Here is a 21,794-nt window from a genome sequence, read left to right as displayed (position 1 = left end):
GAACTTGAAGATGCGTGGACTTCAACTCCCAGAATTCCCCAGCCAGCTATGCTGGGAGTTGAAGTCCACGCATCTTCAAGTTCCTAAGGTTGGGAAACGCTGGCTTCTCCCCAATCTATAGAGGCACGAGAGCCGGTAGCCCCCCCCGCCCCCCCGCCTCCAAGAGAGCGTCTCCTCCACTGTTGAGAGAAGAGCCAGAATGTTCGGGGCACTCAGAGGTCATCTTGCCACTCCCTAGGCAAGAAACAGCCTGTGGGGCACCCAAAGGGCGCCTTGCCTACTGCCTATAGTGGAATAGGGATCTTGGGGGCCCCCAGAGGTCATCTTGCCCAAAACCTAGAGAGGAGACAGTCCTTGCTTCCCCCGGTGCGCATCCTGGAGGCGACTGGAGTCCGTGGGGGCACCCCGAGGGCATCTTGCCTACTGTCTCTAGGAGATTTGGGGTCTTTGGGTGCCCAGAGGCCACCTTGCTCACCGCTTAGCGAAGAAACAGAGTCCGCGGGGGCACCCCGAGGGCATCTCGCCCGCCCCCTCCCCCCCCTCTGGACCGCCTTCTCTGCCCAGGCCCCGCCCCGCCCCGCCCCCTCCTCCTCCGCGGCCCCGCCCCCGGCACCATCGCCGTCTCCCGCTTCCCCCGAGCGGCGCGTCGCCCTCCGAGGCGGCCCCGGCCGGTAAGCAGCGCCCTTCCCCGCCCGGACTCCCACCCCCTCCGATTCCCTCCCCGGGGGCCTCGCTTCGCCACCCACCCCCCGGCCTCTTCCTCCGGCTCAGCGGGCGAGAAGGCAGCTTTTGCGGCCTAGCCCGCTCGGAAGCCCCGGCCTCGCCTAGCGCGCCCAGCCGAGGAAGGCGCGTGGGAGGCGGCCGGGCGAGTCTGAGCTTCCGGGCGAGGGGGAAGGGGCTCTGACAGCGCTGAGGAAGCCGGGCAGGGGGGATCTCCTTAAGAGCTACAAGGGTCTCGAGGCAGGACCCCTCCCCTAATCGACCTTGGCGTGTTTAGAGGTTCTGATTGTTTTAATTGCTTTAGAATGTTTTTGTTACACGTGTTTTCGAATTGCGAGCCGCCCAGAATCGTTTCTTGGGAGGGGCAGCTATAGAGATCAAATAAATAAATAATAAGTGATGGGTAAAGTGGAGAGGGGGGGCTTCCCCATATCTCCCCCTCCCATCAGAGCAGAATATTGCCCTCCCTTCCCCTGTCTGCATTCCCACGACCTCTTGGTCCAGCTCGCATTCTACCTGGGTTAGGTTGGGTTACTAACTTTAACGACCGCTGTGGCGAGAAAGGTTGTAAAAAGAGGCAAAAGTCAACAACTGGCTGTCTTGCTTACCAACAGAACTTTTGGGCTTAATTGTTGTAAGTCGAGGACTACCTGAAGTTTGTGTTCTGTTTAAGGAGGCCTCCCGAAGAGCAGTGTTTTCATGAGGGAAAGGAGCTTGGAAAGAGGGGGAAACGGGTCTTCCCTTTACAGGACGGGTGAAAAAACGGGAAAGATGAAGCTGGCAGAAAAAAAACTGGCTGTGAACAGCTCCAGCTTTTGTGGGGAAAATGATGAGTAAGTCTCCATCGGAGCTGAAAAAAATAATTGGTTGCTAAGCCTCCAAACAACCACGTGAAGGCTTTGTTTTTATCTGTGCTAGGAGCAACCAGTTGATGCTTTGGGGGACTTTCGGGGAGCGATTTCCAGAAAACCCTTCTGGTTTATTTAATACAGCCCAGAAGGTGCCAGCACTGCAAACTTGAAAAGGGTGCCAAATTGAACGAGCAGGGCCAAAGTGGTTTTCTAAAACCAATCGCTGTGAGTTGGGCAGCTGTATAAATCTGGTAGATGAACAAAACACATCAAACTGGGGGGGGGATACGCAGTATTCTAAATGTGGATGCAAGACCATACCTGGAATACTGAGTCCAATTTTGGTCACAATATTATAAAAAAGATGCTGACACTCTGGAAAGAGTGCAGAGAAGAGCAGCTAAGATGATTAGGGGGCTGGAGGGTGAAACATACGAAGGACGGTTGCAGGAATTGGGTACGGCTAGTTTAACGAAGAGAAGGACGAGGGGGGGACATGATAGTCACAGGACAAGAAGCAATGGATGGAAAACTCATCAAGGAGAGAAGCAGCCTAGAATTAAAGAGAAACCTGGCAATGAGAACAATCAGTGGAACAACTTGCCTTCAGAAGTTGTGGGTGTTCCAAAACTGGAGGTTTTTAAGAAGAGATTGGACAATCATTTGTGTTGGTATAAGGACTCCTGCCTCGCCCAACAGGTTGGATTAGAAGATCTTCAAGGTCCCTCCCAGTCCTGTGATTTTTATGATTTGTATACCACCCAGGGAGGGGAGCAGTTTCAAAATTTGATAGGTAGGTAGGTAGACAGATGGAGGATTAGATTAGATCAGATTTATTTGCTGGGTTGCTTACATGGGATGTGAACTGAATTCTTCTTTTTCTCTTCTATAATATTGATTTCTTTTTTAAGCTGCTCAGAAAGCACTGTGTTTGTGCCAAAGGACCGTTGTGCAAGGGGGAAACAAACCGCAGTCCATTTAAGGCTTCTGGCGGCTCCTGTTTGACTGAGCCAGGCACAGCAGAATAGGGAGCATTCTGTGAGCTGCATCTTAATTAGTATTTTATCAGGCTGTCAATGGGCCTCGATTGATTTAGAGAAGGATTCAAGAGCGGGTGGAGCAGTATTATATTCTTATTGCATTTAGACAAGAGCTTAGTAGCTGGAAAACCTAGCCCGTGGCTGGAAAGCTGTGGGAATTCTTTCTAGCTCAGTGGATATGAAAGAACGTGTTCCTTCTGTTGTTTTGCTCCCCCCACAGTCCTCGCACTGAGTGAGTAAGAAAGAAAGATGGGAAATCAGCTGCATTTAAAATCTGCAAGAGAGGATATCACAAGCAAGGTTGCAATTAATTTTTCATCCTGCGTTGTCACTTGATACAACTGGGTGACAGGAGGACTGCTGCAAATTTCTGTCCTTTAGAATCCTTAATGCAGTGTTTTTCCCTCAACCTTAGCCACTTTAAAATACCTGAATTGCAATTCCCAGAAATCCCCAGCCAGCCAGCTTTAAGATGCATGGACTTCAATTCCATGTGGGCTGGGAACTAAGAAGTTTTAACACATCTTCGAGTGACCAATATTGAGAAGTACTGATTTAGAAAGAAAAGTGAAATTCTTCCTTTCCTACCAGACCTTCTGTGGGTTTTTTTTTAAAAAAATCCTATTTTTAATTGTTTCTTTTTTTTTTTACACCTTCAGTGCCTTGGGGAGGCAGAGTATTGATACAGGAATTATACTGGAATTGTAAATACTGTTCTGTTTATTTGTTGGCTACATTTTTAGACTGCTGTCTTTTCCAAGGGCTCATGAATTATACACAAACACTTAACATTTGGAAGATTAAATATTTCAGTTGCCTTCTTGAAATCCAGTCATCTGCAGCCTAATGCAAAGAGGCAAATTTGAAACCCTTCTCTTTCTGTTTTAGGCACGGACGGTGGCCTGAACTGGCCTGGGAAAAGAAGCCTGTTGTTTGTCCGAGCCCAGGCACAAGATGGGGGACCCAAGAGACCTCTGTCCTCACCTGGACTGCATAGGTGAGGTCACCAAGGACGACATGCTTTTCAAATCCAAGGTAAGTGGCTCTGCCTGCAGCAACGTTTATCCTTGCTGGTGTATACAGGTGGTTGTTGGGGGAGTAAATAGGGGGTGCCTGGGAAATCACCAGGAATTATGTCAACATTTTTCATTTTTTCTTTTCTCCTCCATGTGAATCTAGGGAACATGCCAGTCTTGCGGTGCGGGAGGACCAAATCTATGGGCCTGCCTTCAGGTAAGACACACCCCACCCACCCACCCCCGCAAACCTTTGCAAAGGGGGGAGTTGTGCTCCTCTGCTTGTCAAATCTGTTGAGTTACTGGACCGGGAAGAGTCCTTTGAGGCCCTAAAGGCCGGGTTTTCTGCCTGCCTTGCAAATGCAACGACTTTAAATTAAATTTGCTTCAGCTTGAATAGGTCCGTCTGCTTCCCTTAGGTTGGTTGCCATTACGTCGGTTGTGGGGAGTCCTTTGCGGATCACAGCACTTTGCACGCCCAGGTGAGCGGTTCCTTACCAGCTTCATTTGACTAAGTTGAGTAAATTGATTCCCTGACGTTGAGACTCTGGAGAGAGTGCAGAGAAGAGCAACAAGGATGCATAGGGGACTGGAGGCTAAAGCATATGAAGAACAGTCGCAGGAATTGGGTATGTCTAATTTAATGGAGAGAAGGACTAGGGGAGATACGATAGCAGCCTTCCAAGATCTGAGAGGCTGTCACAAAGAAGAGGGAGAGGGGGGGTCAACCTGTTCTCCAAAGCACCTGAAGGCAGGGCAAGAAGCAACGGATGGAAACTTAAGAGTGATCCAACCTAGAATTAAGGAGAAATTTCCTGACAGTGAGAACAATTAAATCAGCAAGGAACTCCTTGCCTCTGGAAGTTGTGGAATCCTCCAGCACTGGAAGTTTTCAAGAAGAGATTGGACAACCATTTGTCCAAGGGTTGTCCAAGGGTTTCCTGCTTGAGCAGGGGGTTGGACTAGAAGACCTCCAAGCTCCCTTCCAATTCCGTTAATCTGTAGTCTGTAAATCGCTGAAGTCTGTGAATCACAAACCCTAATTACTATTTTGGGTCTTTTTTCCTTCCCCTCCCCCCCCAGGCCAAAAAGCACAATTTGACGGTGAACCTGACCACGTTTCGGGTGTGGTGCTATGCGTGCGAGAAGGAGGTGTTCCTGGACCAAAATCTGGCTTCCCATCCTGCCAACCTGCCTTCCCTGTTTATGGAACAGAACAGGTAGCGGGTCGTTTATGCCTTCGTTGCCCCTTTTCTTCTTGGTGGAAGAACGCGAAAGAGTTCCGAGCTTTTGGGGCTCTTGAGGTTTACATCGGTGCTTAAAGACGGTCATGCTGAGCACCGCTGCCTCCAGTTTTGGTCCTCCTAACAACACCCCTCCAGGTAGGCGGAGCTGAGAGGGTCCCCCCTCCCCCCCAGCCACCCACCGAACGTCCATACTGAGAGCCCAGTTAGTCCTTGACTTACAACTGTAGTTGAGCCCAACTTTTCTGTTGCTAAGCGAGAGTTTGTTAAGTAGGTTTTGCCCCACTTTGCGACTTTTCTTGCCGTAGTGAATTCCTGCTCCAGGATGCTCTCCCGCCTGTCCATCCGCTCAAAGCTGTCCCGATCGCCGTCGCTGACGAAGGAGAATCGGAATCGGAAGACGACGACCTAAAACCAAGAGGTGACCCGGCTGGCGTTCCTTCTCCCTGGGCGGTGGCAAAGGGCTTACCGGGGCTGTCGGGAGCTTCACACATTGTCTCCCCGCCCCGTTAGGCCTTACGGGAATGAAAAATCTGGGGAATTCGTGTTACATGAACGCTGCTCTCCAGGCTCTCTCCAACTGGTAGGTGGTGGAACTGGGGGCCGTTTTCTGAAAGGCCTCGTTGAGGTCTGGGATGCTGGGCCAAAACCGAAGGTCTCTTATCGAGGGCGGGAAATCCAGGCAGATCAAACGAATAGAGAGCTTTGTCGCACGCTTAAGCTCTCTGCAAGAATCTGAAGTACGGGCAACCCTTGACTTGCGACAGCTTGTTTAAAGACCGTTTGAAGTTACAAGGGCACTGAAAAAAGTGACATAACGATCGACTTATCGTCGCCGAGGCGTCTGCAGGGTCGTGTGATTTACATTCGGATGCTTGAGAATGGACTCGTATTTATGACGGTCGCAGAGTCCCGGGGGGTGGGGGTGGTCACGTGATCCCCTTTTGCGACCTTCTGCCAAGCAAAGTCTATGGGGGAAGCCAGATTCGCTTTAAAGCACTGTGTGACTAACTTAACCGCTGCAAGGTCATAAAATGGGGGCAGAACAGCTGTCTTGCTTAGCCACAGAAGGGCTGGGCTCCATTGCGTTCGTAAGGCGAGGACTGCCTGTACGTTTGCACGGGGAACGATCTCCTCATCTCCACGTTGGGTCTGTGAATCTGCTCTGAAATGGGCAGAAATGTTCTCACCAGCCTTCTCGCCTCCATTTCAGCCCCCCACTCACACAGTTCTTCCTCGAATGCGGGGGGCTCGTGAGAACCGACAAGAAGCCGGCGCTCTGCAAAAGTTACCAGAAGCTGATCTCGGAAGTCTGGCACAAAAAGCGGTGAGTTGGCTAAGGAGAGCGCAGTTTGGGAGACGTAAAGCAAAATTTTAGCCTGGGTGAGTGGGTGGGTGGAAAATGAAAACCACCCCATTGTTACGGCTTGCCCTTCCTCCTTCCTAGCCCGAGCTACGTTGTTCCCAGCAGCCTCTCCCACAGCATCAAGCTGATCAACCCCATGTTCCGGGGCTACGCACAACAGGTGAGGTGGAAATTTCCTGGCATCTCCTTCCTGCCGTTGTTGCAAAGCAGGAAACGCTCTCCGTTTCTCCGGGACCAAACACACACGCGATTCTTCCTCAGGGTGTCTTCCAACAATCTCCCTCTTTTACTGGAGGGAGCCTAGACCTGAGTTCACACATTTGCTAAAGGGTGGCTCGCTTCGGCCACGGTTTGTTGGAGAAGGGCCATTGCAGCGAGTTTCTTGCCACAGTTTTTACGTTAATCCCTGCAGTTTAGTTACTGACAAGGCAGTTAAGAGAGTCTGACTTTCCCCATTGACTTTGTGTGTCAGAAGGTCTCAAAGGGGCATCACGTCACACACACACACACACACACACACAAACACACACACGACTTTGTGATCACCATAAATAGGAGCCAGTTGTCAGTTGTCCAAATTTTGATCAGGGGACCACGGGGATGCTGCAGCGGTTGTAAGTATGAAAAATGGTCATAAGTCCATTTCCAGCTGTAACTTGCTTTGCTGCTGAACTTGCATGGGATTTGAGCGGCGGGCGCTCCGTGGACTATCAAAACATTAAGGATTGGGGTTTTTTCCCTGGCGAACTTTGCTCTTCTTTCCATCCCGTCTTAGGACACCCAGGAATTTCTCCGCTGCCTGATGGACCAACTTCACGAAGAGCTGAAGGAGCCGGTGATGGCCGAGCTGCGCGACTCGGATGTGAGCGACACGGACGAGAAGAGGGAGGGGGACCGCAGCCCCTCGGAGGACGAGTTCCTCTCCTGCGATTCGAGCAGCGACCGCGGAGAAGGGGACGGGCAGGGCAAAACGGGCTCGGCCGAAGCGGAGCTGCTGATCCAGGACGAGGCGGGCCGGAGCATCTCTGAGAAGGAACGGATGAAGGATCGGAAATTCTGCCACCAACGGCGGAGCAACTCGGAGCAAGTGGACGAAGATGCAGACATCGACACCTCGATGATGGCGGTGGAGGGCGGGGCTTCTCCAGAAGGGCTCCTGCCGCCCCCTCCTCGACCCGCCAGCCCTGCGAGGATCCCAGGTAGGGCCCAGAGGGAGTGTAGGGCTCCCCTGCTGCCTCGTGGACGTGGAAAATCAGTCTCTGGACCGGGTGAGCTTTGCGATCTCCCGAGACCGCCTTTCGTTTTTCCTTTTAGAAATTATTGGGGTGAATTAGGAGGGAAGAGAGAAGAAGCAGGAAAGGGCCGACTGTCGCTCCTGTTTCTAAGAAGGCTCTCGGGGGCGGGGTGTAGGATTGCTGACTAGGGCCAAGAGGTTTGTTCTGATTGGCCAGAGCAGTTTGGCAGTCTTGCAGGGAGGAGGCTGTATATACCACCTCCGTTTTGGGAGAGCTGTACTGGCGGTTCCCTATGGATCTGCTGTTCTTCTCTCTCCCCATCCAGCCATCCCTTTCTCATTTATCTTCCTTCCTTCCTTCCTTCCTTCCTTCCTTCCTTCCTTCCTTCCTTCCTTCCTTCCTTCCTTCCTTCCTTCTCTTTTCCCATGTTTCTTCCTCCCTCTCCCCCTCCCTCTCCTCATCCTCCCTCCCTCATTTATTATTTATCTTCTGTCTCCTTTTTTCCTTTCCCCTCCCCCCCTCCTCCCTTTCCATCTTCTCCTGCCTTCTTTTTTATCTTCTCCCACTCCTCCTCTCTCCGTGTTTAAGCCACTCAGACTCGCCTTATAGAGGAGATGGGAGACATAAAAATTTAATAAAATCAAATCTCATCGTTCTCAGAACCAGATAATGACGCCTACTCTCGTTGCTCATCGCGGCCCTGCAGCCCTGTCCACCGTGATATGTACGCCAAACTCTCGAATCCTCCGCATTCCAGCCCTGTGAGGCTGGGACCCTCGTACGTGCTGAAGAAAGGTAGGAGGAGAAGGTTTTCTGCGTGATGTGCTTCTTTGGGTCCTCGACTCATCGCCCCCGGTTTTACAACCGTTGCTGCTGGGGTTGTTTAGCTTCCATATTGACTGGGAATCTGAAGGACCTGGGATAGGCCGATGTTCTTTGATGGGGTTACAGGCATCCAAGCGAAGCTGCCTTTTGCAATTGACTGACCTGGGTTTTGTCAGTGCCAGTGGTGTTAGGAGCCCTGGTGGTGCAATGGGCAGAATGCAGGATTGGCAGGCTAACTCTGCGCATTGCCGGCAGTTCGATCCTGACCGGCTCAAGTTTGACTCAGCCGTCCATCCTTCTGAGGTCGGTAAAATGAGGACCCAGATTGTTGGGGACCAGATGCTGACTCTGTAAACCGCTTAAGACAGGCCTGTAGAGCACTGTGAAGCGGTATATAAGTCTGCTGCTGCTATTGGTGTGCAAGTAGTGCTCCAGATATTTTGCAAATGCACCCAGGTACCTATTGCCGTTGGTCCTATCTTCCTTCTGTTTTTATTTGCCGCCTCCTTCAGCTCAGCTGTTGACGGCTGGAAAAAGGAAGAAAGAGTTGCGCTATCGTAGCGTCATCTCCGACATCTTTGACGGCTCCATTCTCAGCCTCGTCCAGTGCCTCACCTGTGACCGAGTGAGTCTTCTTGGAAAGAAGCCAGCCCTTTTCCACACCCTCTCCTTCAGCTGTGGCAGCCCGTCACACCAGAGTTTGGCCATGAGGAGAGGGATTTTTCCTAGTTTTTGGTATAGGAATGATGGGCCCAGGCAGGAACTTAACTTTCTTGCAAGATGCAATCTGGTAGGTCACTGTTTTGCCTTCTGAGCTTTTGGACTCGTACTGGAGCCCATCCTCAGGTAATTTCTCATTACTGGAATGTGTGCTTTAGGCTGTTCTGTGTGTCGTATATGTGGTGCCTTCCTATTGATTTATCAGTGTGTTGATGGCCAGTGATTGGCTATCCCCTTGCACTGCCAAGTCCTCGTCTCCTAAGTAACTGATAGGCTGGTGGTAAACCAGCACTCCTATTGACAAAGAAGGGGTCCGTTTCCCAGACTTTCATCATTTTTCTGGCTGTTTTTGTACCTGCTCCACCAACAATCTTAGTAGCTGCGAAATCAAATGTATCTCCTTGTTCATTAACTTTCATTTTATTTCATTTACTTTCTTCTCTCTCCCTTTGATGCCTTCCAGGTTTCCACCACCGTAGAGACCTTCCAGGATCTGTCACTGCCGATTCCCGGGAAGGAAGACTTGGCTAAACTGCATTCAGCCATTTACCAAAATGTGCCAGTCAAGACAGGAGCGTGCGGTGACAACTATGCCGCCTCGCAGGGCTGGATCGCCTTCATCATGGACTACATTCGCAGGTCTGTGGCTCAGACATGGGCATCGTGCGGTTGCTGCAGTGTTTCTCAACCTTAGCCACCTTCAGAGGTGTGGACTTCAATTCCCAGAAGTCCCCTGTTGAAGTCCACGCGTCTGAAGGTTGCTGCAGGTGGAGCAACACTGTTCTACTGTAGTCCTCGACTTAAGAAGAGTTCATTTAGTGGCCATTTAGAGTTATAGTGGCACCGAAAAAGTGGGTTGCAATTGTTTTTCACACAACGGTTGCAGCCTCCCTGTGGTCATGTGATCAAAATTTGGACATAAAAGCGGGGCTCAGAATGATTCATCCCCTAGGAGTAGTTTTCCAGAAGTCCTAGGTCCAAATTCCAAGCGGGGCGTCAGGTCCAGAAGGACTCACACACCTGTCTCCTTGTCTTCCCCAGGTTTGTGGTGTCCTGTATCCCCAGCTGGTTTTGGGGCCCCGTCGTTACCCTGGAAGACTGCCTGGCGGCCTTTTTCGCTGCAGACGAGTTGAAAGGTGTGTTTGCAATCCTTCACATCCAGGCCCGTGAAGGAAAGGCTACAGGTTCCCCCTCAACTTACAGCCATTTGTTTAGGGACTCTTCGAAGTTAGACTGAGAAAAATGACATACATAACCAGTCCTCACGCTTGTAACCATCACAGCCTCCCTGAGGTCGTGTGATCAGCATTCGGGTGCTTGGCACCAGCCTGTATTTACGACGGTTGCAGCGTCCCAGGGTCACGTGATCTCCATTGGCCACCTTCCCAGCCAGCTTCTGACAAGCCAAGTCAGTAGGGGAAGCCAGATTCGCCTAACGACCGCATAATTCACTCACCTGCAGTGATTCACTTAATGGCCGTGCCTTAAATGTAAAATCTCATGGGACTCCATCTCCTGGTGGTCCCCCATCGAAGCACAAACCAAGTCAGCCTTGCATAGTTTTTTTTGGGGGGGGCAGAGAGAGAGAGAGAGCGCAAGAAATGGGTCACTGCCCACTTGAGGAGCAACCTGGCAATGCTTGTCTTCATCTTCTCTTCTAGGTGACAACATGTACAGCTGTGAAAGATGTAAAAAGTAAGTCCCTTTTCCCACCCTCCGTTTGACCCACGTCCCGTAGCGGGGAGAAGTCCTCCCTTTCCACAAGCCCCAGATGTTTTCCCTGCTCACTCCCAAGACTCAGCATCTGGGTGGGAGAACAAAATTGGGAGCAGCCCAGAAGCGGGTCAAGGGAAGCTGGCTGGGGAGTTTGGGGAGTTCTTAAAAGCTGCTATGTTTGAGAGACTCTGGACCAATCCTTTTCTTCCTCCTCCTCCTCCTCCTCCTCCTCCTCCTCTTCCAGGTTGCGGAACGGAATCAAGTACTGTAAAGTGCTTCAGCTGCCTGAGGTGAGCCCTTTCCCTTTGCCTGTTTCTCCCAACAATGAGGGAGGGAGGGAGATGAGAAAGAGAGAGGGAGGGAGGGAAGAAGGAAGGAAGGAAGCGACATTTGAGACGAAGGTGACTGTAAGTCCTTCCTTGTTCTCCTGCAGGGCCTAATGGTGACTTCTCCACAAGAGCAGCTGATGGGTTAGGGTCCCTGCAGACATATTTCAAACGGTTTCTTTCCCCACCCCCAGGTCCTCTGCATCCATCTGAAGCGTTTCCGGCACGAAGTCATGTACTCCTTCAAAATCAACAGCCACGTTTCCTTCCCCCTGGAAGGCCTGGATCTGCGGCCCTTCCTGGCCAAGGAGAGCGTCTCCAAAATCACCAATTACGACCTCCTCTCAGTGATCTGCCACCATGGCACAGCCGGCAGTAAGTCACCCGCCTTCGTGTCCCCGATTCCTCTGAACGGGTTCCGGAAACGGGCCGCTGGCTCCTTACCCCACTAAATGCTCGGCCTCTCGGTCCCAGGTGGACATTACATTGCCTACTGCCAGAACATGATCAACGGCCAGTGGTACGAATTCGACGACCAGTACGTCACCGAAGTGCACGAAACGGTCGTGCAGAACGCCGAGGCTTACGTCTTGTTTTACAGGTGAGGATAACCTTGTGCAGGTAGTCCTTGACTTACGACCACAGTTGAGCCCACCATCACACCGTCTCCGGGTGATTGCCCAAAGTCGCCCAGGCAGCTTTCATGCCTAAGGCGAGACTAGAACTCACTGTCTCCTGGTGATTGGCCTAAAGTCGCCCAGGCAGCTTTCATGCCTAAGGCGGGACTAGAACTCGCCGTCTCCCACTTTCTAGCTTGGTACCTTTTCCACTAGGCCAAACCGCTCCCCTGGTCATGTTCCCCTCTCCTTTCTTTTGAACCGCCGGTAGGAAGAGCAGCGAGGAGGCTCTCCGGGAGCGCCAGAAAGTCGTCTCTTTGGCCACCATGAAGGAGCCCGGCCTGCTGCAGTTTTACATCTCCCGGGAATGGCTGAACAAGTTCAACACCTTCACGGAGCCCGGTCCCATCAGCAACCACACCTTCCTCTGCTCCCACGGAGGTGAGGGGTGCTGCGGGTCGCCTCCCTTGCGGAGTAATGTCTGGGGCTTTTCTTGGGAGTCGGAGGCCTCAGGGGCGTTCCTTAGCCTTTTTTTCCTCCCCCAAGTACAGGTAAATCCTCGACTCCTCCCCCCCACACACAATTGAGCCCAAAATTTCTGCTGTTAAGTGAGCTTTGCCTCGTTTTGCAACCTTCTTGCGCGGTTGTTTAAACAAACCATTGCAGTTGTCAAGTTAGTAACCCAGTTGTTAAGTGAATCTGGCTTTTCCATTGACTTTACTTGTCAGAGGGTTGCAAAAAGGGATCACGTGACCCACCCGGGACACTGCAGCCGTTGTAAATGCGATCTGGCTGCCCAGATTGTGATCACACAACCGTGGGGGAGACTGCAATAAGTGCGAAAGACTGATTAAAAGTCACTTTTTTCACTTCTGTAATAACTTCAAACAACCTCATTCTTCACTCTGTTTATCTTTCTCAATAGGAATTCCACCGAATAAATACCATTATATTGATGACCTGGTGGTAATTCTTCCCCAGAATGTTTGGGAATACCTGTATAACAGGTAAGGAGTTTTGTCTCCCAGCGGTTCAGCCACTGTTGCTGTTCTTTCCTCTTGGTCTCCTCTCCATCCCAAGGAAAGCCATTTGCAGGAGAAACACAGGGCTGTCCCCCTTCCTTCTATTTTCTCAGAGTTGTCTCGTATTAGGAACTGGCATCTGTGCTTCTGTGTTATTGGGCACGTTAGATATTTATGGTTGCCTCACACAAGCTAGAACAGAAATAGAAGCAAAGCAGAGCAGAGCAGAAGAAATAGAATAGACTAAAAGAATGAATAGAAGGGAAGGGAAGACCAAGGAAAACGCAGCTGGTCAGTCCAGAGAGCAGCAGCTCTGTGGGGGCTCAATTCCAGGGCGCAAGATGAAATGGGCACTTGCTTTCATTTTGTGCTCAGGTTTGGGGGCGGCCCAGCCGTCAATCACCTCTACGTCTGCTCGGTGTGCCAGGTAGAGATCGAAGCTCTGGCTAAGCGTAGAAAGATGGAGATCGACACCTTCATCAAGGTAACGTCTCCAGGGCGGGCCTGGTGGGGCAGGGAGCCTAATGGTGGGTTCAAGGGGAGGGGCCGTCTGGGTTGGCAGAAGGGCTCCCCAATTTAAGAGAGAATTGGGAAGCCGGAAAGAGGGCCCTGGACTTGGGTATGGCTAGTCCAGAGAAAAGGAAGGACGAGGGGAGACATGAGAGCAGCATTCCAGTAAGAAGAAGGGATCAACTTATTTTCCAAAGCACCAGAAGGCAAGACGAGAAACACAGCGGATAGAAACTCACCAAGGAGAGAAGCAGCCTGGAACTAAGGAGAAACTGCCTGACAGTGAGAACAGTCAAGCCAGTTGAATGGCTTCCCTCCAGAGGTTGTGGGTGCTTTATCACTGGAGTTTTTTAACTGGACTTGTCTGAAATGGTACAGGGGTCTCCCAAGATCACTTCCAGCTCTTGGAGCCCCCCAGCCTGACCTCTGCCCCTTCGTCCCCCCAGCTGAACAAGGCCTTCCAGGCCGAGGAGTGTCCGAGCGTCATCTTTTGCATCAGCATGCAGTGGTTCCGCGAATGGGAGGCCTTCGTCAAAGGGAAGGACAACGGTCAGTCTGGGGAGAGGCTGGCAGGGCAGTGGTGGTGACGGGGAGCCGCAGAGATTTGGACCAGCGGCTTCCCTGCCTGACCAGTTGCCTGATTGAGCTTGCAGGGCGAAAGCCGGGCACCTAAGGCGGGACTAGAACTCACCGTCTCCCTGTTTTCAGCCTGAAGCTTTAGCCACTATTGCTTAGCGCTCTGAGATTTGAAAATGCTCTCCAGACGTGGGACTTCAACTCCCAGAATCCCCCAAAAGCACCTTTGGTCAGCTTTGCAAGACCTGGGATTTGAAGTTTCCCTTAAATAACTTGCTGAACATCATAACCGGGAGAGTTATAACTCCGAAACCAAGCAAAGGAACCAGTAATCAGTTTTATTAAACCCTTCCAAAAAAAATTTTTTTTTTTAAAAAAAAGCAAAGGAGCCAGTGTTTTATTAAAGGAACCAGTTTTATTAAACGCTTCAAAATAATTTTTTTAAAAAATCACCATAAGCCCCTTTTTAAAGAGGCACCTCAGTTTCCGCGCATAGCTTCAGCCTCTGCGGAGGGGCCGGGTGGGAGCATGGCAGCCCCCTCTGCCCAAAGTGGGGGGCTGCCCTCAACTGCGGCTCACAAGCCCCCGTTTCCTTCCCCGCAGAGCCTCCTGGTCCGATTGACAACACCAAAATTGCCGTGGCCAAAGGAAGCGGCCACATGCAAGTCAAGCAAGGTAAAGAAGAGGGAGATCAGCTCTGCCCTCACGCCAGGCTCCGTCGGGCCTTGATCCGTGTTGCAGGCTCTGAGTTCCGATGTTGCCCCAGTCTCTCCTGACGGGCTGCCCTGTCTTTTCCAGGAGCCGATTACGGGCAGATCTCGGAGGAGACCTGGATCTACTTGAGCACGCTCTACAGCGGAGGCCCCGAAATCGCCATCCGGCAAAACGTGGCCCAGGTGCAGGAAGTGGAAAGTCTCCACGGGGAGCAGAAGATCGAAGCGGAGACCAGAGCAGCGTAAAGCGGTGGGGACGTTCAGGTAAGGGGTCTGGAGCGCCCTCCAGGGGTGGTAGATGCCTCTTGCCTTGGGTTATTGGCACCACGGGGGTGCTGCAAGGGCCATAAAAGTCTCCTTTTTTTCAGCCCCTGTGGCTACGTGATTTGGCAACTGGCTCATATTTATGGCAGGGTGACGCGATCCCCATTTGCGACCTTCTGAGAAGGAAAGTCAAGGGGAAGCAGATTGACTTAAGAACCGTGTTACTCGTTTTAACAACTGCAATGAGTCACTCAACAACTTGCGAGAAAGTCCGTAAAGCCGGGCAGAAATCACTTAACGAATGTTTCACTTAGCAGCAGAAACGTTGGGCTCTTTGTGATGGTCGTAAACCGAGGACTAACTATTAAGACGATTCCTGACTTCTCCGTCCTTCCTTTCCTTAGGTCGGCTCCCCCTTCAGACTCCTCCTGCCTTTTGGAACTCAACACACGTTCCCCCCCCGTCCCCAGCCAGCCACTTCCCTCGCCGCCCCCCCCCCCCCCCCCCGTCTTAATTTGATGCTCGGTCGCGCCTCTGCTGGGGGCGGAGAGCGTCTCGCCTGCCTGGTTTTGTCCCAACATCGTCCCAATCCAGCAAGGAACAGCCCGGCTTTCTCATCTCATCACCTGCAGAAGCCGGGAAGGGTTCTTGCGGAGAAGTTGGGGCCGTCCTTGGAAGGAGCCGGCGTGGTAACCGTTCCCGTTTGTCACCTTTTTGTGACTCGAGCTGTTCTTGAAGAATGCACCAAGAAGGGGAGCACCATTGTCTTGGTTCTCCTTTTGGTTCCTCTCCTGAATTTGGGGCCACGCTCAGCAGAGATTTTGAAGTCGCCTGGAAAGAACCTCGTTTGAAAGGAACACGTGGGGCGACAAGGTTTCTCCCCCCCCCCCTTTTGTGGCATACAAAATATATTTCTTCTACCCTTCTCCCGTACTGATAAAAAAAGGGGTCTTCGGAGAGTACAGTGCATCCCCCAATTCCCTTCTATTTATCTATTTATTTGCAAGGAATGGATCGTCCTTGATTCTTCTCGTCTCTTGTCCCCCCCTTCACCCAAGTATTTCCAAGCACAAGCTGGCCACATTGGTCCCCCTAAAACCAAGCACGGGCCTCAAGCCGCATCCACTTTAGGGAGACTGGGACCTTGGATGCTTCATCCCGATGCCCAAGATTGGTTTTCTTTTTTCCTGCCGAAAACATCCGCCAATAAAACTCGCTCGTGTTCAAGAGAGCCTGTCCAGGTTGCTTTGCTTCGATCTGAGCTGGGTGGGCTGCTTCACCGTGGTAAGAAAGGTGGTTAAAATGGGGCAAAACTCACCTGCCTAGCAACCTAAATTTGGGGCCGAGTTGTGCTCGTAAGTCGAGGGCCGCCTGTACCTGACAATTTAAGATCTTGGCTGGTAGCTTTGAAACAGACCTCCAAATGCTTCCAAACGTGAGTTAAAATTGAGATTTGAGAACTAACTGCTCGCTGGACCCTGATATTTAGGAGGAAAAATTGGTCTCTTTCTGCAGATTGTCCAAAATGATGCTACTGTCACTTGTCTTTTATCTGTCTCTAAAAATTTTTTTTTCCAAAGCAGCTGTTCTGAGCTCTGCTTGGTGTCAGTTTTTCCTCTTGGGGTTAATAATTCATGGCTGGCTGGGCTGCTTTTTTTTCCTTCTTTTTTTAAACCAATCCTTCCCAGAGGCCTGACAAAATGACACACAGACACGCTCTGCTATTTTTGGTAGGAAGCCCAGCCAACTGCAACAAGAGAAGGTGAAAAGTGATCTTCTCTGCTTGGGGACCTTTTGCTGCAGCCAGAGTATCAAGCAGGTCCTCTGCTGGGAGAACTAGCAAAGGATCCACTTGCCATTGTGTTGATTGATTAACAACAGATTCCCTCTCTCTGTCCCGCCTTCTCCAGTCTGGAAATTCTTCCAAGCTCTTATGGCATGTCTCATACCGAACGAATTTGCAGACAGCTCTCTGCCTGCTCTGTAAACCAGAGGCACTGCTTTAAAAACTATTAAAAATAGAGGCTTAAGTGTCAAACCTAACATTTTGTTCTGTTTCTTTAGGTCGATTCCGCCCTTTCTGGGAGGGAGGGAGAAATGGAAGGAAGGGAAAAGGAGGGAAGAAAGAAGGAAAGGAAGGAGAGGGAGAGAGGAAGGAAGGAAAGAAATTAAGAAAAAGAAATGCAGCCATGACAGACTGCTGTGATTCACTTAACAGCCGTGGCAAAATAAGGCGCGACTCACTTCATTTTAGCAATGGGAATTACATGTTCTGTTGCAAGCATACAGGTGCAAAATTGGTAATTGTCCCCCCCTCCCTCTCTACATTTCTAATAAATCCATCCCAATGTGCAGCAATCACAGCTCAAGTCTCAGTTCGCTTTCAAATGGAAGCACTTTATTTGATTGAATTCTGTTGCCAGAAATAAAATGAGTCAAAACACTAGAACTCGGATTTCCTTTACACCTTTTTTCAGCTAGGAAAATCATACATACACAAGAGACATTTAAGTTGCCACCAAAAACCTACATAAAAAGAATCCAGTGCCTAAATACACAGAAGTAAACCATTAAAAAAATTAAAAATGAAACAAAAAGTGCTTGACATTTTATGTTAAAATATAATTTGGCGGTTTTTTTTTCTCCTTTAAATCTTTTTGACACTTCAAGCATGAGAAGGAGGAATGGGAAGTACGCAGAACTTTTGAAAAATACTCAGCATTAAAACACAGTTTTTCAGTAAATATTTTTTTTCTCTCTTCGTCTATTTACAGATGGTAAGAAAGGGCGTTAGCAAGAGTAGAGGATGAGTTGAGAGGCCAGGATAATCTGTCTTTTTAGTCTGATCCTAACCAAGGAGGAAAAACTTCAGAAACTTTTGGTGTTACTTGTCTACTTCAAATTCATACCTCTTAAGGCCCTGCATTAAAATTTCATGCATGCTTTTTAAGCATAGATGAAACTTCAAATATATATACATATATATTCTAACATAGGGTCTCTATATGGGGTTCTCAGGGACAATAGTCTGAAATAGGAAGATTTTTTGGAAAAAAATCTTAAATTTATTATGCCATTTGTGTGAAAGTTTCCGAGATGACATAAAAATCTCAAAACAAGTCTTCCAAATCAAAACATGTTGGGATTCAAAACTACAGCTTTTTTGGCACCATGATTTCCTAAGTATCCCCCCCCCCAGCCATCTTGGGGAGGTGTGTGGCTAAGTAAAACAGGCAACCAAAAAAATAATTGAATTAAAATTAAGGGCAAATAACAATTCTCTGTCCTTCCATTTTTTTTCTACTGTTGCATGAAAAATAAGCATTTCAAAGAAAATGAGTCTTAGGCATTTGCTCCTATTCCAGGGTTGAAAAATGAAAGAATTGATAAATTTCCCTTCCTCTATGTCTTAAACTCATCCACTTCTCTCTTTTTTCCCCAAATTAAACCCATGTCATGTCAGAAATATTAGGTTGGACAGATATAATGATGGCACAGCTCATCTTATTTCCCGCCACCCCAGCCTTTGCACCTGAATAAAAAAAAAGAGATTGTACCCATGCATCAATTGTAACCTTGGTTTGTGGAAAACAAACTACAGTTGGGTATATCTCTCTCTCCGCATGGACATTCCTGGTCAGGAATAGTCTAGCGAGATCTTAGATTTGGTGGTGCATCATACATGATGCTTACAAGAAACATTTTTTATTTTTTGAAAAAAGGGCAGTTGCTCCTCAAAAAATCAAAAGAGAGCAGAGAGACCCTTTTCTAAGGACACCAGATTTGGGAAAGGAGAAGAAAATGGGATTTTTGAACTAAAGCAGGATGTTTATTTTGGGAAGTCCCTCATTTTAGTTTTGAACCAATAACAACCACTGTCCCAAGCTGCAGTTTCCTAAATGGACTAGCAAATGCGAAGCTCTCTTGCCAAATCATGCTGAAATTTTTTATTTTTTGCTTTGGGCTTCCTCAAACTCTCCCTGGAAACTTTCTGGAAGGATAGTCTGCCTTCTGCTTGAGGAAAGTTTGGGTGTCAGCCTGGCCCACCAGGGTAACAATTTTGAAAAAAAAAAGTCCCCCCCCTGAATTTTCCATGCCCACCCCAAACAGGCGGTTACACAAATATGCTGCAGTTGACAGCTCCCTTGCAGCAAAGGCCCCCCTCCCTAGCCAGCCTCTGATCCCCACAGTTAAACTATTCCCAAGAGTGGAGGCTCAATTTAGTTTCTTGGGCTTTTGGTCATCAGCCAATCCAGGCTGGCAATTCCTAGAATTGTTCCTAGCTCGCTGAGGTTTGTAGCAGTCAAGCTTTATTTTTCTTTCACTAGGACATTTTAATGGTGAGGATGTGGAAGGAGTTATAATGGTGCAATGATATCCACAAATGGATACTGATAGTCCACTCGTATTAAACTGCTGATCTGGAGAGTATTTCCAGTGTCTGCTTCAGCTTCCAACTCCTCACTTCCTTGCTTTACAACCTTCACCCAAAAAATGTCAGGAGAACTCAAGTTCTCTTGGCGATGTGTTACCTAGGCAGGGAATCCTTCAAAAATTCCTTGAAAATCAATTCCACCAAGTCCTTTTCAACTTCTTTGGATGGAGAACTGAGATCTCATTCTCCTGTTCTTGGAGAGATTGCTCCGTCTTTCAAATCTTGGCTGCAGGCACAGCTCATTGAAGCTGCAATCCGGAGCTACCCCAGGCCCCTTCTGGCTCCCCAAACTGCAGAGGCTCCTGAGAAGAGGTGAGTTCAAATCCAGCAGTCTCTCAAACTCGGCACAGCAATAGCCTTCTTAGCGATTCCGTCACAAGGCTCCAGTTTCGGGAAGGATCGTAGATCTTTGGGGACGTTGACCACACCGCAACTTTGATTTGATGGCGCAGCCCCCAAAAGGGAACTAAAAACTAGGATGGAACTTGAGAGCAGACAAGAGCCGAGAAGGGAAGGAATCACAGTGAAATTTGGCTGGGATGGATCACAGAATCCACGGTCTGGAAGGGACCTTAGAGATCTTCTATTCCAGCCCATTGCCCGAGGCAAGAGAGTCCACAAGCAGGATGAGGTTGGGAAAAGCTGAAGTAAATAAATATCGGAGTGGACGTGCAAGAAAAGGGGAGTGGATTTAGAGAGGCGCCATGCAAAATAATTTAATAAATTAAAAGGGCAGGAGAAAGCGACCCGGGTGACGGAGAGAGGGCAGAACCGGGAACTAACAAGCCGAGAGGAGAAAGAAACCAAGACTGGCATGAATGATGTTGGCTAGCTAAAAGAATGTTGGTGAAATGAAAGTCACGCAGGTGGGCAGAGAGATCCCTCGGGAGCAGAGCAAGGTTTTGGGTTGGTGCCAGTTTTCCTGGCTTTTCCTCCCAAAATTCATCAGCCAAACATCTGGCCTGGCTTGAGAATTCTGGGATTTGAAGCCCACCTGCTCTTCAAGCCACCAAGGTTGACCCCAGGGGGGAAGAAAAATCCCTAATTCTTACTAAGAGGTCTGTAGGATGAAGGGGATCCATTATCCCTAGGCACTTCCTAGAATGGAAACCTGGATTCCTGCCTGCAGGAGAGCTGCAGACCACGTCATGGGTTTTTAGCGGAGGTGAGCCTTGGAACCAAAGTCCTGGTGAATACCAGGGCGATCAAAAGACAACTCTGATCTGACCATCTTAGCAGCCTAAAACCAGGACCTTTGAACCACTTTCTGCAAGTTCTCAGGTTCTGTGGAACTGCTTGAACCCAGGACCAAAACAGGGTGTTTCTGAACACGGGAACGCCTTGGTCTGAGCAAGGCACACTTTTGGCTCACCATGAATTGCCAAACTCTGCAGCTTCATTTATACATCACGCTAACATTGTACTTCACTATGCCTTAGTCTAAACCAGAGGTAGGCAACCTTGGCTCTTTTATGACTCGTGGACTTCAGCTCCCAGAATTCCTGAGCCATGCTGGCTCATGAATTCTGGGAGTTGAAGTCCACGAGTCATAAAAGATCCAAGGTTGCCTACCCCTGGTCTAAACCCTGGTAGAAGCTTCTTCTCCTTCCGATGAACCTCCTCTGGATCTTGATGTGATGGACAGACGGAGCGAGACAGGAGAAATGGGGTCCCTCCACCACACCATGGTGTGGGTCACACCAAACACAACCACTCACCCAGCTGGAGGGGAGCATGCTTTGCATTCTTCTCCAATCTAGGGTCCTCAAGGAGGACCATACAGGCTAGCCTAACCAATGTGGCCAAGAGGTCCTATAGATTCCAAATAGGAAACATTTCCATCTTCTGCTCTAAGCAGAATCCTTCCGATTCCTCCATTTTCTTCTCAAGCAATCACAACAGGGTGCAAAGCCACCCCCACCCCCCTCAAGCTGAAGGTAGATCTGCTAGATTAAAACATAAATTATTTCAGCCTTAGGCCCTAGAATTAGCTGTGGACCAAATGTATGATTTCAGACTTCATTGCGAATTCCAATTTCTATCTAGTAGTGAGACCATCCATCTACTACCTCGGTTTCGAAGACACCGGCTAGGGAAATCCCTGTTTCTCATCTGCTGCGTAGGAGAAACGAAAACTGTTTACAAAATCCTTTGAGGAACTGGGATGAGAAAATGGGTGAGTAAGGGCAACTATTTGTCGGTCAGCTCTGATTCCATCCCTTCTCTGGAGGGAGAAGGGATCCCACAGTTTGGATCTGGAAAGCCATGGTGAGAATCGCTTGAACCCCCAGCCAGGATGGATTCCTTGGTGCAACAGCTGAAATGCAGGTGAACGTAAGAAGCAATGAAGGACAGTTTTGGAAGGGAGTTTTAATTCTCCTTCCACGAGGGCTTCATTCATTCATTCTCCCTCCCTTTCATCCCAAGCTCGCAAACGCCAGAATGGTTTCGAAAACGGGACACGTTTCAAAATAATCGTAAAATCCAATCATCTGTTTCTTCTCCTGTGCCCAAGCTCGTCCCGAAGCTCTTGTTACAGCAACTGACTTCTTAATTTTTTCTTTCTTTAGGAATCTAAAACAAAAAACAAACCAGCAA

General features: G+C 49.5%; 2 protein-coding genes across 8 annotated transcripts in view; one reads left to right on the top strand and one right to left on the bottom strand.

The window, feature by feature from the left end:
* Positions 1–600: 600 nt before the first annotated feature.
* On the top strand, positions 601–15,990 carry USP20 (ubiquitin specific peptidase 20). Of its 7 annotated transcripts, none has more exons than XM_083375370.1 (25): positions 601–671; positions 3,500–3,646; positions 3,791–3,844; positions 4,047–4,109; positions 4,711–4,847; positions 5,180–5,292; positions 5,385–5,454; positions 6,085–6,198; positions 6,319–6,397; positions 7,013–7,436; positions 8,133–8,267; positions 8,810–8,922; positions 9,481–9,656; positions 10,059–10,153; positions 10,679–10,712; positions 10,978–11,023; positions 11,254–11,434; positions 11,534–11,660; positions 11,948–12,117; positions 12,602–12,683; positions 13,074–13,182; positions 13,655–13,757; positions 14,388–14,459; positions 14,583–14,761; positions 15,166–15,990. In XM_083375370.1, the coding sequence occupies exons 2-24, from the start codon at positions 3,566–3,568 to the stop codon at positions 14,741–14,743; spliced, it is 2,739 nt and encodes a 912-aa protein (XP_083231496.1). In that variant the 5' UTR covers positions 601–671; positions 3,500–3,565; the 3' UTR covers positions 14,744–14,761; positions 15,166–15,990. The 7 variants fall into 7 exon arrangements, with proteins under 7 accessions (XP_083231496.1, XP_083231493.1, XP_083231495.1 ...); XM_083375367.1 differs by having other exon boundaries at positions 7,013–7,505; XM_083375369.1 differs by lacking the exon at positions 15,166–15,990 and adding an exon at positions 14,866–15,150 and having other exon boundaries at positions 7,013–7,505.
* A 1,147-nt stretch (positions 15,991–17,137) lies between these two features.
* The window catches only part of FNBP1 (formin binding protein 1), a 49,855-nt gene continuing 45,198 nt past the window's right edge, over positions 17,138–21,794 (bottom strand). The window contains exon 18 of the mRNA XM_083375374.1: positions 17,138–21,770. Coding sequence (XP_083231500.1) covers positions 21,763–21,770 — 8 coding nt within the window. The 3' untranslated portion in view covers positions 17,138–21,762. The remainder of the gene's footprint in view (positions 21,771–21,794) is intronic.

The sequence above is a fragment of the Vipera ursinii genome (assembly GCF_947247035.1).
Source record: "Vipera ursinii genome assembly, chromosome: 16".
Taxonomy (NCBI): domain Eukaryota; kingdom Metazoa; phylum Chordata; class Lepidosauria; order Squamata; family Viperidae; genus Vipera; species Vipera ursinii.
This window is presented reverse-complemented; position numbering and strand designations above follow the sequence as displayed.

Coding starts and splice junctions, on each gene's coding strand:
- USP20 (XM_083375367.1), top strand. CDS start 3,566: ATGGGGGACCCAAGAGACCTCTGTCCTCACCTGGACTGCATAGGTGAG. Junction 4,110..4,710: donor ACAGCACTTTGCACGCCCAG/GTGAGCGGTTCC, acceptor CTCCCCCCCCAG/GCCAAAAAGCACAATTTGAC. Junction 14,460..14,582: donor CCACATGCAAGTCAAGCAAG/GTAAAGAAGAGG, acceptor TGTCTTTTCCAG/GAGCCGATTACGGGCAGATC.